This window comes from Eurypyga helias, unplaced genomic scaffold (assembly GCF_000690775.1).
Source record: "Eurypyga helias isolate BGI_N326 unplaced genomic scaffold, ASM69077v1 scaffold21451, whole genome shotgun sequence".
NCBI lineage: Eukaryota > Metazoa > Chordata > Aves > Eurypygiformes > Eurypygidae > Eurypyga > Eurypyga helias.
In genome coordinates this window covers 3004-21299 of record NW_010231816.1, presented here as the reverse complement: position 1 = coordinate 21299, position 18296 = coordinate 3004, and the positions used below count along the sequence as shown (strand labels likewise).

The 18296-nt window shown below is 51.1% G+C and overlaps 1 protein-coding gene across 1 annotated transcript in view; it reads right to left on the bottom strand.

Annotated features, from left to right (window-relative positions):
• LOC104516792 (regulator of G-protein signaling 3-like) overlaps positions 1-17898 on the bottom strand; it is a gene marked incomplete at both ends in the record, with an annotated part of 47167 nt that extends 29269 nt beyond the window's left edge. The window contains 4 exons of the mRNA XM_010161234.1: positions 2343-2383; positions 8694-8805; positions 16443-16526; positions 17708-17898. Coding sequence (XP_010159536.1) covers positions 2343-2383; positions 8694-8805; positions 16443-16526; positions 17708-17898 — 428 coding nt within the window. The remainder of the gene's footprint in view (positions 1-2342; positions 2384-8693; positions 8806-16442; positions 16527-17707) is intronic.
• Between the last annotated feature and the right edge of the window lie 398 nt (positions 17899-18296).

Sequence of the window (18296 nt, the reverse complement as noted above, 5' to 3'; positions counted from 1 at the left end):
AATGCCTTGAGGAGGACTGTCCCCCTCCCTTCACACGGGCCACCAAGACCTAAAACCTCCTGGTGACATCCCCACAACCCTGTAAGTAAAGCTTTGCTCCTGAAAACTAAATGCAAAAAGAAAAAAAGAGGGATGACTTGAAGGTGACTCTCTTCTATCTTCCCTGCAGGAAGAAGATGCTTAAATGCTCCCAGGCTGGCTCCCACAACAGCATCCCATCATTTAAGAGCAGCCCGTCTCCACTCACCCGTGGCCTACCTCCACCAAGGACAGTTCATGGAGCCACACAAGTGAGAGGTTTCTGTTCTCATGCTTTAACATCAGCCTGCATCCCTTCAGCCTGGTCACCTCTTCCACATGGCTCCCGGGGCTGTGACTTGCAGGTCACTGTTTCCCAGAAGAACAGCCGTGGGGAAGTCAGGAGGGCACCATCCTGCCCTGGCTCGCTGCTGACTCACAGACACATCCCCTTTGCTGTGCCTCAGCTTCCCTTTTTGAACCAAAACTGCCCGTTGCTGGACAGTCCGGCGAGACTGGTGGCTGGAAGTGCACTGTTCCCTTCGCCTTGAAGCCTGCTCTTTTTATCCATGCTGTCACTCATGGTGGACACACAAGAGGTACCTTCTCCCTTCCTTGCAGGGAAGGCTCAGCAAAACACACGGCTGGAGGATCAGCTCCACACCTACTCACAAGCAGATCTCATGCCAGCCCCATCTCCCCGGCTCCGTGCAGACCACCAGCCTCAAAGCAATCCTGTGGGGTCCAGGAGGGAATGTCCTGCTCAGCAGGATGCCATGTCACCTGAAAGCTGTGGGCTAGCACAGCACTGGGTGTGAGCAGCCATTCCTGAGGTACGGGCATGTGGCAGACCTGCTGGTCACCATGGCCCAGGAAGCTCCCGTTCCACTTGCAACCTGCTCCGAAATACCTTGGGTGGGCAGGGGGAACAAGAAGGTGTTTGCAGAATCCTGTAACCATGGCCTGTCCAGACATATGTTCCTCTGTGGGGGAGCATGCGTGTAGGAAAACAAATGTTTCACACTTCCTATGCTACTACTACACTCCGACTGCAATGGATGCCACAGATCTCGGTCACCAGAGCTGCAGGAACCATTTAAGCCCATTGGAAGCAAGCGAGGCTCTTCATTACATCTTAACAAAGACAAGTCTTCCTCTCCCAAGATCTCATTAAACACAGCCAGTTCTCTTTCAGCCACTTCTGCTTAGGGGCCCAAAGCTTCCGAATTAAATGGCAGGCTCCAAATGCATTTTTCCAAATGTATGAGAAGATGCAGGAGCGCCTCATCCCGCTGTGGGGATGCCGCTGACGAACACCCATTGCAGCCTTTCTGAGTCACAGCAGAGGATTAGCTGGGTAGGGAGGCATCACGCAAGTCTGACGTTACAGCGGAACACGCACTGAGCAAACCCCGAGGAGGCAGCTCCTGCCCGACCGCCCCAGGAAGAAAGAGAGGAGACTAGGAAGGAACAAGAGGGAAACGCAAGAGAGGACTCGTCAGCCCACGGTTACGCAGCAAGTCGCGCTTTGGCCCAAATCCCAGCCACTCAAGGTGAACAACTTTCATTCTGAACGTTTCCATCCAACTTTCACAATAGCTTATTATTTCGCAGTGCTGCTGAGCAATGTTTGCCTTTCTCCTCTACGCCCTGGGGATCTTTCCCAGATCCAAACTTCCACCTCTGAAAATACAAGGCCTTGAAACCAGGAAGACAGTAAAGTCACTTGAAAAGGAAAAAAAAAAAAAGCCACAGCATTCAATAATGAGGTAGGTCCAGTCACCGTGAAGCAATTTTGCAGTCTCCTTGGTTGCCTCACAACACAAACGTAACCGTGCCAATGGCTGAGTGATTGCAAATCTGTTTAGAGCATTTAGCCATGTACCAGCCACACGCGTTTAGAGCTATAAGTCTTTTAGATTAAGCTTCCATATTTTATTTGAGGGCTTCAAACCTGGGTGCTTGAAGACAAGAAAAGCAAGATGCCTGAAAAATAAAGGCAAAACAGTTGGCAAAGAAATTTGTCCCCAGGCAAAAGAATCCTGAGATAAACTGAAAGTGAGATCCACCTACTGCGCACAGGGGGAAGGGGAAAAGCAAACCTGTCTCGGTGCTGCCCAGCCTCCCCACTCACATACACCTTTTAGCAGATTCTTACTAATATATTGTGGCTACAGTCATCATACCTCCTTTCCAGATCTCTGGAAAATTAATTTAAAAGGAATTTAAAATCAGCCCATTCAGTGCTCCTTACCCCAGCAGAAAGGATCAGTTGTTAGTACAGCTCCCACTAGAAAGTTAATTTGGAAAACAGCAACACTCACCTCTGCAAGGTAAAGGATGCAGAATTTCCGATCTTCTGAACCTATGAAGAAGATAAAACAGGATCAAAATTAAGCTACAACTGCATTTCTGCAAGCAGAGACACTGGCAGAGGAATTGGCTAAGAGACAGCATTTAATGAATATTTATTGTTGTCATCCTTCAGTACCAGGCTGTGATCTGGGAGTGATGTATGCTGCATCTGCAGGGGCCATGCCCTGGGCAGGCTGCATTGCACGGTGTCTTGCATGGACTCACTGTGCTGTCACGGATTCTCCTTTGGCCTTGTCCTTTTGGAAAAAGGTCTGTTTCATTCAGAGGCCATAAACAGGCTCTTCTGCCTGACCCGCCAAGGCATGTGCAGCCTGATTCCTTCCCGGGGGTTGTGGAGGCCCCACAGGTCCCACAGACCGAGGTCAGGTCTCTCCCATCTTACCTCTGCGGACACTTTGCTCCCAGGAGGACTAACCACAGCAGCTCTGGTTCCTACGTCCTTGCTCCATCCCAGCTTCTTGCCCCAAGCCCTTGGAAAGGCTGGTGGTAGCTCTGCCCAGTGCTGTCTGTCTCAGCCTCCATCAGCAGTTGGGGCTGGTACCTCTCCAAAGAGATGGAGCCAAATCCCAGGGCAATGGGAAGCAGCTGACACGGGGAAGGGGGAAGAGTTCATCCTCCTCCATCGAGCTAAGGGCAAACTCCCCAAGATCCCACCAGCATGACACTGTTCAGGAGACGTGGCCAAGGTACTTGCACTCCCACAGTTTCAGGAAAGGAGATGGTGCTGGAAGCAATGCAATAACCAACATTGTGATCCACGTCTTGTTACGTCAGGGAGCAGCCTGTTTCAGCTCTCCATCTTGCTAGATGTGTTACGCTCCAGCTACCCACCAGGATGCTCCCCAAGATCCCACCAGCATGACACTGTTCAGGAGACGTGGCCAAGGTACTTGCACTCCCACAGTTTCAGGAAAGGAGATGGTGCTGGAAGCAATGCAATAACCAACATTGTGATCCACGTCTTGTTACGTCAGGGAGCAGCCTGTTTCAGCTCTCCATCTTGCTAGATGTGTTACGCTCCAGCTACCCACCAGGATGGTCAGGCCTAGCCTTTTTTTTCCTGAGAATCTGCCCTGGCCTTTGATCCCTGCTGGTGCGACACGAGTGACCTAGCCCCAGGAAAGCCAGCTCCTGGCATACATGAGCCTCACAAGAGGGCATCAAGCTGCCACAGGACAGAGTCACCTCAAGTCTGAAGCAGGACATCCCATGCCCCGGAGCCGGTTCGCTCGTCCACACCAGCATGCCCTGCACCAGGTTTGCCCTTGGTAGCGCGCAGCACCACTGGGCTGCAGCTTTCACAACCCTTTTAATGTCATTATCTCTGCCATGAGATCAGATCCACAGCCAGGGCACAGCCGCAGGTCCTTTTCAAAGCAGTGTCAGCACGGGCTCTGCTTCATTTCAACAGCCTGAGCTGTGCTAACGATGGGAACAGGCTCTGTACAGCAGTGGAAACACCCTGTTCCCCAGAGGAAAGCAATTCTTCTGCCACAGGCAACAGCCCAAGTGTCAAGATAAGAGCTGGGACCATTGAGAGACTGGGATGCCTCCTGAGTCACTCCACAGGCAATGTGAAACCCATGAGGACCTGCAATGGCCTGGAGCCATTTGCTGGACATCTCCTTCCGACTGCCCTTTGGGAGACCACAGCCCTGCCTTCACTGCCAGCTTCACCCTTAATGCACGTTGCAGAAAATGGGCTGGGACGTCACTCTGGGGACGCTGGGACACCGTGCAACACTGGGATACTAGAGCCCAGCACCACCAGCAGTGCTGCTGCCGGCCTCTCGGATGAGGAGCCCTGTGTGTTTTCATAAGCTTCACTCTGCTCTCCTCTGGGTGATGGAGGGTCAGGGAGGCAGCCTGGCCCCAGGGCTGCCAGCCAAAGGGCTCCAGCACTGCCCCTCCAAATCTTCCTTTCAGGAGTGATGCCAGACCCCGAGGCACAAGCTGAGCACGCCTGGCTCACCTCTGCCCAAGCTCTCCTAGCACCCTCTTCCATAAATCCCAGCAGGACCACCAAGAAACATTTCCCTGTGAAGCCAAAGCCCCCCAGCCAGTGCTCTTCCCCTCGAGGGAGGGTTTGGAGGCTGGATCCGACCCTGCTGCTGGCACACCATGAGTCCACCGTCCCTTCCTGCTGCTTCTGCTTAGGTCAGCAGTACAAACTGGACACTCCACTGCTCTCCCCGCATCATCACCAAACTCTCCAGGCTGCCTTGCAAAGAAGATTGCAGAAGATCAACTTGTCCCAGCCACTTTCCTTCAGGAGCTTTAACACGTCTGTCCTGGCTGATCTGAGGAATAATTCACCCTCCGGAGGCATGCACCCTCAGCAAAGAACAGTGACGCTGGAGTGTAACGGCCCTGGGAATGATCCCACTCTCTTGGGTCTCTACTTACTCCGTCTGGCTTTCCTGACGAAGCGATCCTGACAAAACCCAAAGCCATCAGAATTATGTTCTCTTCCAAATTCCTCTCCGTTGAGCTGCAAATCTCAGTATTAGCAACTGCCACTGCCAGCAGGTCCCGTCCCATCTCTCCAAGGCTACACACAGCCAGGCAGCCCAGTGCCTATGGGGCACACAAAGCAGGGAGCCAGCCTAGGCTAAGGAACTGCTTAAATCCCATTTTCTACCAGTAATTGCCTTTAGAGAGAAAACAAATGGGAAGCAAGAGACTGGCTGCCCAGCAGCTGGGCTTGAGCCAATGCCAATCCCTGGCGAGGCGCACAGGGAGGCAGGAGCACGATGGCAGAGCCAGGAAGGGATGACCTGAGCGCAGACCCAGGTTTGTTGGAATTTCTTCCGCTGGAGCTTTTTCCAAGTCTCTGGAGGGTCAGGCTGGTGTGCTGAAGCCTGGAATGCCCCAGAGCTGTGCAATGTGCACAGCTCACCTCCTGCACCACAGGCCACAGAGGCCACAAAAGACAAGGGGAGAGGCACAACCTTGCTCCGGGGAGGTAACACCCAGCCACCCAGTGTAATCCAGGGCTCCATTCCCCACGCAGCACTACGTCTGCACCTTTTCGGACAGCTGAACAGCAAATATTCTCAGCCAAATTCACTGAAACACTAAAAGAAAATAAGCAGGAGGGAAAAAATAACTCACTTGAAGATATTTCAGTTTCTTCCTGATGTGTTGTGACGGCAACTGGCTTGTCTTTCAGAGAAACATGAACAGTCCCTGCCCCAGGGCTGGGCTGCTGCGTGTGCTCAGTGCAGGCAAGAGGAGAATGCGAGTTTTGTGAGGACACGTCCCCCTCTCCATCCTGCGCACCCATGCTGACGCGCGGGCAGGCGCTTACGCAGCTCCCGGCACCACGGCAGCTTTCAGCGCCGCCCTGGCTCTGCCCACCTCCCGCGTGCAACCCAAGGACAACATCCACTGCTTGCAGGATTTGGATGGTCCATGCTGGGTGTTGGGTCAAAAAGATAGGAAAAGAGGGAAGATGGTCCTGCTCCTTTCCACAGCCTCATTGCCCGGCCCAGGGGACCATAGCAGAGCCCACGACAAGGGCACCCTGCTCCCCAGACCCCTGCATATGCTCACCCAGGATGGGACTGCATTGGGCACCCAAAGAGGAGCTCACAGGGCAGGGTGCTGCGGGGCCCTGGGTGCATGGGGAGAGAGGGCAGCTGTTGTGCACGTGCAAACCTGGCTGCCAAGAGGGGACAAGCCTGACACCCTCTGTGGCACATGTCCCTGGGGAGGTGTTGCAGGGCATCCTGGGAGGTGTGGTGGGGCAGAAGCCCCATAAATCACACTCTTGGCCTCTGACTATCTTGGAGCTATTTGCTCTAAGACACGGCAGGATGGGATGTCAGTGACAGCAAAGCAGCACATGAAAAGTCCTTGTTTGCAGGATCCTAGCTGGGGCTGGGGCTCACAGCCAGGGGATCCTCATTCCAGCTGCAAAATAGGAGCACACTTCTCTGTCCCAAAGCCAAGCACACCCACCCAGGGGGGCCAGGATCCCAGGGAGGCAGCGACCTTAGCGTGGAAATTCCCACAGTATCTAGTGAGGAAGCCAGCCCTGTCACACTGGAAACATTGGCCGGTGTGGTGCTCATCAGCCATGCTCAGCTTCTAAAGCAGGAAGACAGAGCATTGTAAAGCAGATTATACTGATTTGCTTTCGCACAGTGCAGCGAGCAACAGAAACAGGAAACATCACAATGGTCTTCAGTGTACCGGAGATGTCTCAATTGTTATACTCAGCAATACGCCTGTTCCTATTAATGTGCCATTCAGTTATTTAGGAGACCAACAGAAAATCCTTGCCAAAAGGGATGAACATCTTTTTGATTGTTCCACTCGCCTTTGAAGCTGCCCTGCCCAAACCAGGAGGGTGAGCTGCCTGAAAACCAACTGTGCTGGATTCCCAGCGTACGGGGAGGGGGGTGGTTCAGCGCTGCAGAGACACACATTCCCTCTGGAGAGGCTTGTTAAGCTATTCCAGATGTGATCCAGCCAAGTTATTACGGTAACAAGGAAATAAGTGGCAGAAAACCACCCACAAAATCCAACTGCTCTGCCTGAGGTTAGGAGGCACATTCCTGTGCCGAGCTGCAGACAGACCTTTGTGCACAGAGCCGGCACCAGCACTGGGGAAGCTGATTTCTTCAAGGAGGCGAACAAGAGCAGGGTCATTCAACAGCCTTGGAGAGCAGCCGGGGCGGCACGCGCGCGCTCCAGGAGCGGACGCTGACCAACGAGCACTTCAGTGAGGAACAATTCCTTTTGTCCGTTTCTTAGAAATAAGCAGCACTGAGAACAAACTCAAACCCCAGCGAAGCTTCAATGGCTTTTCTAAATGGCTTGCGCTGTGCTGCCCCATCTCCCTCACTGCGTGTCTGCCCTCAGCAAATAGGTCAGTGAACTAATCTGGGAGCAGAAACATCGTTGGAAATGGGAAATAACAACTGACAGGCAGCCTGTGGTATCCAGCACAGCATTGCAGTTCCCCTGCACAGAGGCTCACAACAACGTGGAGAGATGCAGCTTATCCACAGGGCTCAAAGCTTGGCCGGAGAAAGTCATGGGACGTGGCAAAATTCATCCAGAAAATGATCCCTTTGGAGAAGCAGCCCAGATCTGGATTAGTCCCTTTTGGTCAGGGCCACAGGACTGTATAAAGAAATCAGCTCATACAGTTACAGAGTGATTTGGGTTGGAAGGGGCCCCTAGTGGTCTCTAGTCCAAGCCTCTGCACAAAGCACCCAGATCAGGGTGCCCAGGGCCATGCCCAGTTGAGTCCTGAACACCTCCTGGGATGAAGAACCCACAGCCTCTCTGAGCAACTTCATATTTGACCAACCTCACCATAGAAAATATTTCCTTACATCTAACCACGATTTCCCACACGAGGTCCTGGTCCAGCAACACCTACTGCCTGGGCTTGAGGAGGAGCCAGGGCACCAGCCCCGTGCTGACAGAGTCAGGCAACCATACACAAAAAAAGCCCGTACCCAAAATGTGACTGCACCAAAGGAGGAACGAGGTGAGACTGGGCCCGAGGCCAAGAAGTGGCTCTACCATAGCAAATAGGATGTGGTAGAGCAATTTCTTCGTTCCTCTTCTGACCCCGAGTAGCTAAAGGCCATCTTTCGTACAGCTTCGACATTTTAACTTGAAATAACCTATTTCAAGTCATCCTCCTGCCCTAGACGACCTCCCTGAGCCCTCAGCCAGATGTGGAAGCCCAGCTAAGGAGAAGAGAGTAAGGGCATGGTCCACAGCCTGCCTCTAAGGCCAGGGTTTGCCCATTCCTCACCAATGGGGCGTGCGGGGGGGATGCTAGCACAGGGGAAAGCTGTGGGCGGCTGAAGGGAGAAGTAGCACAGTAAAGGTCAGTGGGGCTTAGCCAAACTCCCTTGGAGACAATCTCTGAGCTCTATCGAGGCACCACAGGGGAAACCTCAAGACTTCACTTCTCTTTCTCAGCCTCGGCAAGCCCCCGCTGCAGGCAGTGAAGCACCAGCAAGAGAAACAGCTGGCTGGGGAATGCCAGCCCAAAATCCCTGAGATGCACCCAAAAAGCCCTGAAAGTAGCTACCTGAGTGCCCCTGAGGTGTCCCAGGAGATAGAGCTCCTGGCTTAATTCCGGGATGGGAAGGGTGATGCTGGCCCTGCACCCGAAGGAAGGATGATCTGGCAACACCAGTTAGATGGCACTGTTAGATACTGGAAGCAATGGGATAGTGGGGTGATACCCTGCTGCTGGCCAGAAAACTTCATAGCAGACGGCCCAGAAAATGCCCCAGATGTCTCCAACTACTGCTGCAGACACTCACCCTCCTGGAGCTGGACACTCTGCAGGTAAAGGGGGTTCCGCAGCACGTTACAGCGCCCAGGCTCGTCTTCCTTGGTGAACAGCAGCAGGTCGGAGTAGACAAAGAGGGTCACCTGGAAGAACAAGAGCAGCAAAGAAGAGGCTATAAGGAATTAATCTCTTTGCACTCAGACAGCATCCTGGAAAGGTCCTCTACCCTGCAGTAAGGCACTAGCCATGACAGGCTGCCCAGGCACCCCTTCCCTCAGTGGCTGATTGCTGCTACACCCCTCAGGGTGCTCTCAGCAAACTTCGGAGGAGACTCCCTCCACTTGTCAGCAACCTACCAAGGCTTGGGGAGTCCCGTGACAAGAGGGATAAACCTGCCCGACAGTTTAACGCCACACAAACACACCCTCTGCACTCTCTGTCACTTCCCATTTACATAAGTTATAAATCAGACGAACAGGAGGAGGGAATAAGCTGCCAACTAATCCCAGCACACCATAGAAGTCGCAACCAAAAAGCAAACGTGATCTCCTCAAACACACTCACGAAGGGGCTTCTGGCTGTTCACAGTCTTTTCACGCCCCATTTTGCACCCTGTGAGAAATTAACAGTTCGGCTTTTACAACAGCAGAACCCACGAGAGCAGTTGCAGGGAACAAACTCAACACCTTTAAACCACAGTGAAGTGTGGAAAGCAAACACTGAACCGAGTGTCTGCCCAGCTCTGTGCTTGAGCGGTGACTCAAGTGTTCTAGAAGCTGGGAGCTACTCCAGAGCAAGTGGCATGTGCTCACAACTCAAAAGGTAGACTTTGTTCTGCTTCTGGCTTTTGCCCGAGGTCCTGAGTTCAATCAGTACAGATTAGTGTGATCTTTAGAGTAAAAAGAATGAGCTTCTCCACTGATCCTTGACTCAGAGCCTACTCGGGGTGAGCAGCTCGGTGCAAGCACTATGCCGGTAGCCAAGGTTTGAGCCCGTCCTGCTCTCCAGCAGAAGCTGGGGACATGCAGCAAACCTTCGAAGATGCCAGGAAGCAGCTGCAATATGTCCCAGTGGGCACATCGGATGCCAGACCTGTCTGCATACTGCCAAACCACACACTGCTCTCAGCACAGGACGCAGCATATAAGCATGTGGCTGCTTTTAGCCACTCTTTGGGATGCTCCCAAAAACCTCCCACAGCAAAGGGAAAACTGCTTTGCAACACTGAGCAACAGCAATGAAGGTTTTGTGGCCTTCTAGCAACCCTTCCACAGAAGCCTGGCGTCACAGGGGCTCACTGGCCTTCTAGCAACCCTTCCACAGAAGCAGAAAACAACCTGGTGTCACAGGGGCTCACTGAGAGCTGGCACCGCTGCCACCACCCCATCACCCTTTGGAAGGTGACTTTGCTCTGGACTGTCGCTGTTTACAGGGACACACTGCCAGGACAGCATGTCTCCATGCCCAGCAGCTGACGGACACATGTCAGGAGGAGGACAAGCTGGGTGAGTTTATCACATGGTGGCGAATGTCACGTCAGGGCAACAGCATCTGGCTTTGAAACTAAAATCAAGCTCTTGCCACATGATTTCTCCTTGCTGTGCAAATTCATTTCTGTGGGATTCTTAATAAGCACAAAGCTACTGGCATACCCTTAATTGCCAATGAAACCAGGGAGTGTCTGTTTTGCTCTGTATTATTTGGAAAATCCCTTCCTCCGCTCTCAACACAGTGTTGGCCGAGTGCCCACGTTCGCCCTCTTCTTTACTTCTGACGTTAACACAAGGAATAACAAAGCACAAACTGCACTATAAACTTTCTCCCATGCCCACCTTGTTCCAAAAGGTAACTTTTCCAGGATACGTCTTGTGCTGTCCCAGGTCCCTCAGCCTCAAAGAAGAGATGCTCGGGGATTTGGATAATAGCAACTCAAGGTGAAGGAGATAAAAGCATGATCAACAAGTGGTCATGCTGGAAATGGAGGGAAGAAAATGAAATCCTAACACATACAGAAGTTTACTTTTTTTTTCAGGAAAAAAAAAATCACTTCAAAACCAAGCAGATTTCAATAGGGAATCATGGAAACAGAAATACACGAGAAGTATTTACAGGGAACATTGTGCTTTTATGGGAAGATGGGACTGATTGAATCCAGGATGTAGAGAAGATAAAAGTGCAGGCAGTGTGGGTTTCGTAAGAGCATCTCTGTTAGATGCTGCTTCCAGGAAGAGACTTAATTTTAGAGCAGTTCCACACAAAATGGTTTATTGAGGTCCCTCTGCCCTCCCAGGTTGCTGGGGGAAGAAAACGAGAGTGTCCCTTACACACACACAGCCAGAGCCTGCCAAGAGCAGCCCAGCACTGTGAGGCCCAGGGCTTCCGCAGACCCTGCTCGCAGAGGTGGGAGTGGGATCGGCTCTGTGGGGCAGAGCACTTACCCCACCTGAAGAGCTGAGCACAGGAAACTTGAATCATGGATGACCCTAAGGCAGCAGCCAGCAGGCAGAAGAGGGGAGGGCTGGAGTGAGTAAGTTGGAGCTCTGCTAGCGTTGCCATCACACTGCTGACAAGCTGTAACGTGTCTCTAACAGCCCTCTGCAAACAGTTCTGGTATCTACTATGAAAAAATCACAGGGCTCATAAAAGCAAAAGAGCAAACAAAAAAGAAACACAGCACCTGGATGCATCCAGACAAGACACACAATCCACCAGAGCTGCTCCTTGGAGAGTCGGAGGATCTTTGTGTATTTCCCAGAACTAATTTCCTACCCCAAAATCAGAAATAAAACAACTGGCATGATCCCCTCTGAAGGCAATGATAGGCACTATGCTGTTACTAGAGTGAGCAAGACCCCACGCAGTTGTCACACAGACCTTTTAGGGGCTTGTGAGTAGATTTTACTGTGGGGAAAAGAAATTACCGTAGAGCCTGACACCGCATGAACAGTGTCCGAGGCAGCGGGAGTGCTCTGCACCACAGCAAACAGCAAAGCCTCTCTACTGATGGATTTGACTAACTACAGAATATAACTGGAAAAATATTGTTAGAGAAGGAAAGGGCACGTTTAAAATGTCTCCTAAAAGAAAACATGAGAACATGAAATCCAGGAAGGAAGGTGGAAAGCAGTGGGTTAGTGTGCTTCCCAAGATGAGAATAGATCAACACTGGGACTGCTACAGAGCCCCACAGCAGGAAGGAGGAAGCGATAACCACGCCTTGTAAAGCAAAATATGGTAACAAAAACATCATGAAAAGGTGCACAGAAATTAAACTGTGCAGCCAAAGTACCTTCACATTCAAGCTTAAGAATAGCTAACTCTCCTCCCAACCTCTTGCTCACCTACACTCAGGGCCCGGCCCGCCTGGGCAGTTTGCAGACGCAGCAGCGCACCCGCAGCACATGCAAACCCTGCCTGCCTGTCCCAGTGCTGGCAGGAAAGGCCTGAACCAGTGGGTGTTTTCTGAGACTCATTGCCATGCCCAGCCAAACAGAGGGAGCTGAGGAAGCAGAGTGAGGCAGGGGTAGGTCTTCCATGGTAGAGCTTTCAGACACCAAAGAGATGATCGCTGGCCAGAGAATGCTGCCTGCAGTTGGCTAGAGAAACCTTACCATCCTTGGTGGGGAGCTCATAAGACAGGTGTCCACCCCTAGGACTGATCCACACACATTTTCTATTTACCAGGACTGGATTCTTCCCCAGAAGAACTGGCTGCAACCCCAAAGAGGAACTCCAGTGATACCACTTCGAGGGTTGTATCTGCAAAGCTTGTGTCCCCTGTCATTCGGTTGAGCTACATGGATGAAACTTTCTTAATCTTCCTCATTTTTTTCAGTTCTTGATTTATCCTTGTAGCCCTCTTGTGAGACCATCCAGATTGTCAGTATCCTCTAGGAAGCAGACATCACTGTTGGACTCATCAGACCAGGAATGACACAGCTCCCCACATACAGGGAGATATCACCCGGTCACTTCTATCCAGTGTTCCCCTGATCATAGGCTTCCAAGTCACAGCTTTTTGTCTACAGCTCTGCACTAGCAGTTACTCAGTTTTCTCAGAGACCAGAGCCATAGGGGAACATCATTAAAAGTAACCCAGTTCCCACAGCTTCGTACGTCAGCATCTCAGCCAGATGAGCCCTGGTCTGAAAAGAGAAGCAGTCCAGGCTTTGCAGGTGGGGTAGGTGCACATACCCAGGCACGGCACTTCAGAGACGGGCATGAACTCCCCAGGGAAACTTTACCACCCTTCAGTGATACACCAAAGCCTTTGAGTCATTGTCTTCAGTGCTACTGTCATGCTAACTCTCTAAGCATGGCCTGCACCCTTGCACCTGAATTTTAACTTCTGCATGTATCCAGACTAAATGCACGTTCTCCAAGACTTCCCAGCAGTCTTTTAGCCCACAGTGCATTTACCCTCTTCTACTGCCTCACATTTTTTCTGCCAGGATTACTGACAGGGGATTTATACACTCAGGAAGGAGTTTATCCACTCAGCTAGACTTTGATGAACATACACCACCACACTTGCCAAAAGGAGACCCATGGTGAAGCTTTAGCTGTCAACCGTGAACCTTGGCATACCTAAATCAAATATTCTACCATGAACATCAGGGGAGAACAAGCACTGAAGGTCTCAAGGGATCATGCAGCTACCCTCAAACACTAGCATAAGCAGCGGGCTGTGCAGATGGGGAAATGGTGTAAAAAATGAGGAAGAGAAGTATATGGAGGCAGTGAAGAAGAAGAGACGGAGTAGGCAGGACTAGTGTGGTAGAGGGAGGAGGTAAGTGCACGTTTCTGGTATTCTCACCCAAATAAATTGCCTTAAAAAGGGCTGAAAACAAGATCTTGAAACATCTGTGCCAGGGAGTAGGATTTTGGTCCACTCACTGTGTTGACCAAACTCAGCCACACACTGAAACAGGGAGTTGGCGACCCCATCCCAGGCCAGGAACTTGCAGTCCAACTCTTGGGATGAGGGAGAGAAGCCTCCTGCCTGCAGTGAAAGGGCACAAAACCTGGGTATGCTGGTCCATGTCCTCCAGAATGTGGCAGAGCTGGGGGCTTTCAGAGTTCAAGGGAGGACCATCCCGACCTGCAGACCCTGCTGGGATGGCAGAAAAGAGCTGAGAAGGGGGTGAGCATGGCCCACGCTGTGCAGGTACCTCAGGGATTTGGAAAGTTGCCTCCAGGTACATTAGAGACAGACTACCAGTACAAATCCCACGTTCAACACCTTGTGCGCAGTCGCCTGCATCACGCTGGTTCCTCTGGCACTCCGCAGGCTGGAGGGATTTCAGAAGACCATAAAAGCGGGAATTGTAACAAAGTCTAGACAGGATGTGATTAAGGCCTGAATAAGGATTGCCCCAGAGGTAAGGTCAGGGAAAGGACAGATCCTGGCAACCCTCCAGAGAGATGGGTTGACTCCTCCAGGAGATGGGAGAGTTTGCGATGTAACAAGGACACAGCGCCTGACATGGAAACTGCCAAGGGGAAGAGATTCTGTCTTTTTAAAAAAGAATGAGGCAGGACCTCCCCCTCCAGCCCCCGCACCTGGGCTCTGCCCTCTCAAGCCACTTAGCCAAAGCAGAATAACTTGCAGAAAACAGTCCTGCAAACCACAGGAGCAGTAGTCCAGTCTGAGAGAGCCTGGGTGGGAGGAGCGGTGGGAAAATGGAAAACCACACGGAGCAAGGAAGAAAGGACTGATCGGAAATCAGACAGCCTCTGTGTGGGCAGTAGAGATGGCTGGAGAGGGAGTGAGCTCAAGGCCAGCAAAAAGAGAAGTCAGAGCCCTTCTGTACCAGGGGAAACTCCATTGTGTCCAGGCCATTTTAGGTCTTGCTGGCTTCAGAAGTTCAGGTTCCCTCATCTCACAGCCCATCAGGACCAAAGCAGACACCCTTGCTCAGTGGGAGAAGGGGAGTCTGGCTTTCCAGAGACCTGCACTGATTCCCTGAAGCTGCAAAGCCTGCTGTGACCCTGTGACACACTGCAGACATGAGAAAGCCCTTCCCCAGAGACATGGCTGATGTTCCAGTGTTGCTACCTACAACTGTCAGCTCCCAGAAATACAGGGCTCAGCACCACACCTGGGTTCACACCAAGGGAAAGCCTCCTGCCTGCCAAAGCAGATGCTGCCACATGCTTGTTCCCATTCACTGCTGCTATTTTTTCACTACTCTTAGTCACAACCTCTCGCCTTGCTCCTCTGCCAGGCTTACACAGACATCACAGCCTCAAGGCACCATCATTCTCAAATGCTGTCTCACATTCCTGGCCAGTCTACAGCATCCTGCCGTTTCCTGGCAGCAGCTGCAATTGGTAAATCCTCTTCCAGCCTCATGCTCATCCTCAGCAAACAGAGCCCTTTCCCTCAGACATCCTCCTTCTGATCCCAGGCTCCTGAAATAGCTAACGTGGCCATTTGGAGACAGAGAAGCACACCTCCTTCCAATATGCTTGTCCTCAGGCTCTCCATCATCTAAATCTGAACACCCCCATACACACATGAGTTATTCATAATCATTTCACATTTGGCTGCTACTAGAGACTTCCGAGTCTGACCTGAAAGCAAGCAAATCCAAACCAGCCCAGAGAAGCATTTTGACTTCAGGCTGGCCACCACGTCTCATCACAGCAGAGCTGTGCTACACAGCCATGTCTTTACCTGACCTTCAGTCATGCAGGTGCCCAGAAGACCCTGAGCAGCAAAGAAGAGCAGGATGGACAGGGGAAGAGTTTTATTTACAAATAAATGATAAGTTTCCTAATGGATCATGCAAATTTTCATGCTCTCTGGCAGAAAGAAAAAAACCAAACAGTAGTGATTTAAGTCAAAGCAAGGGATGAATTCCATGTTGAAAACCAGAGAGAGATGGGAGTCACGTAACTTAATCTTGTACTGTTTTGTACAGGCCCGCGATACAACACGTCTCTGGTATTCTGCTGTCGGCCACCCAGACAGTGTTACCCAGAAACTAAGATTAGTTAAGTACAAATTTCTCTATGGCTCTGTGACGATGACACATTGTTCACTCCAACTAAATTCAAAACAATTATTCTGTACAGTGGTGAGATTCTCTGAAAACACCCCAAAAGAAATGGTCATTTCCTTCAGCACCAGTGAGCAATGCACGGGTGGGCTCCCTTGGCTGCTGCTTCCTCTGTCCCAAATTCCAGGGCTTTGCAGACTTCATAGTTGGATGCAGGTGAAGCCAGCAGAAAATGTAATCAACACTTCCAAACTGTGCCAGTTTGGATGCTGAAAGTTGTCACAGACACAGGTTTGGCATGTAGCCAAAGCTTAGTTGTTTCCCCAGATTTTTAACAGCCCTCCAATAATGTTGCAGAAGAGAAGGTGAAGTAAGAAAAAAGAAAGGAATATGGATGTGACTTATTTCAGGAACCGAATTTCTGAAAGCCCCTGTAACAAGTTCTCTGTCTAGTTCTCTAACCTGGCACAAAATATTCTTAAACTCCCCCTTTCCTAGTCTGCCAGTGACCTCGACTGCGGGGCTGTAACTCACATGCGTTCGCCAGGCACAGTTCCTTCTTTGTGAGCATGAAGGACGACAATAAAAAAGCTGATTTCTAGCAGAGAAGAGTTTTGATATTTAATTTATCCCATGATAAACTGACTACAAGTTTTTCCAGATACCATATATATTAATAAAAGTACTGCACAATAAAACATTTCCCTTCCCAATCTGCTATACAAGACTGCAAAGAGCATGTTTAGAAAGCTCAGAGAGCACGGAAAGAATCTTACCTGTATAGTCCTGCTTCTGCTCTCATGAAGCAGCAGCTCCTCTGACAAAAGCAGAGTCCGGGCTGGGTTGCAAAGATCTAGGGGCTGTGCCTCACAGGGGGAAAAAAAAAAAAAAGAAGAAAGAAAGAAACAGTCAAACCTTCCACTCACTGCAAGTGTGGTTTGCCAGAAAAACTTTCCGCCCACCAAACACACTTTGTCTTCACTTTAAACTTGTAACTCATTCAGGGACAAGCCACCCCCCACTACACTCAAACGGACAGAAAGTCTGCAGTCCAGCTCAGGATAAGAAGAAAGCCTTACACTTAACACCTACGCCAGCCCCTTCTATAAAAAGACAATCAGTCACTTGCCTCTGTGCACGTTAACTGTCGTGCACCGTGCGCTTTTAGCAGGAAACGCAACCACAGTGGTGGCACGTCAGGTTCTCACATCCCTCAGACGAGTATTTGCTACGTGATTTTACGGATTACTCTCGCAGTAAGTCAGAGGCACTTTGGGAATGCCGCCCTTTCCTCTGGCACATGGCACATCCAGCACCTTCGTGGGTTCGAGCCCAAGGGAAATGGCCAGTCTAGGCTGAGATAACAGTGTCATTTCTGCTAGCAGGGGAGGACCATGGCTCCCCACAGCCTCCCAGATGAAGGTATTCACCAGTAATGTACTTAAATACACAGGATCAGATCTGGGGTTCTTTCGTACAAAGGACAAAATGGAAGACACAGAGGTAGAGCTACTACCACCAAATTCAGGGCTAAACCTTAAGAAAATAATTTATGGAACTGGGGAGTGAGAACATCCTCTGCCAAGCCACTACTGCTCTGGATCCTTATCGATGATTTTAGTGCTAGCCATCAGCTAAACTAAAGCACCTTTGTTTGCACACTATAATTCACAGCACGAAACCCATGGGAAGAAACCATACTGATCTTCAGTTACGCAGAGCGGGTTGCTGAAGCCCAGAAGCTGGGATACCTTCGCCTGACTCAAGCAAGCACCCAAGGACTGGATTTGAAAGCTGAAAAGGGAAAAAACTCCAAGAGAGAATTGCTTGGGCAGGACACAATTCCCTTTGCGAAAGTACCCAGCACTGTGCTGGGTACAGCCAGCTCCAGAGGAAAGAGCTGAGGATCCACACATTCATGGCATATACGGCTTGGAAATATATCCCCCTTGCACAACAGCCTGGACCCAACCTCCAGCAGCAAGCGCTGCCACAGCCCGCTGTGCTGGGCACTGGGCACCTTGCTGCCAGCTGCGCTCACCTGCACAAAGATGGGGAACACCAGCACTTTGGGAGCCAGCGTCACATACGTGCCATAGCTGGAGTGCGGGATGTGCGGCCTCACTATGGTACAGTTCTGATAGTTCCCGTAGCTCTTCATCGTCTGCACAGTCTTCATCAGCCTGGATTTTCTCCCAGACCCCAGGTGTGATTTCCCTTTACATGCATTTCCTGGACCGAGGGAGGAAGCAGAAAGCAACACAGGATCAGAAGAGAGGTCTGGCAGAGCTGCTGCACGCTGCCGGCTCAGCTCCTCTCTCACAGGAGGGCACATCAGGCCCAAGGGGGATAGCTGGAGCCGAAGGCTGCAGGGACATTCGTCACTCTGCTATCAAAGTTTCCCAGGGATTCATGAAATAACAGCCCTGACTTCATTTTTCCTAATGCAAAATGAGATGTCCCTTGATATTTCTGCTCAGCTGCTCACTCGCTGAACTGAGGACTTCACTGGATCACAGCAGCAGCACAAACACATCTGCATACATACAGAACCAAAGAAGTCACAGCAGGCTCAGCGGCAGGCCAGCACATCCACCTCTTCGGGGTACGCTGCCTTCTGCACAGTTCAT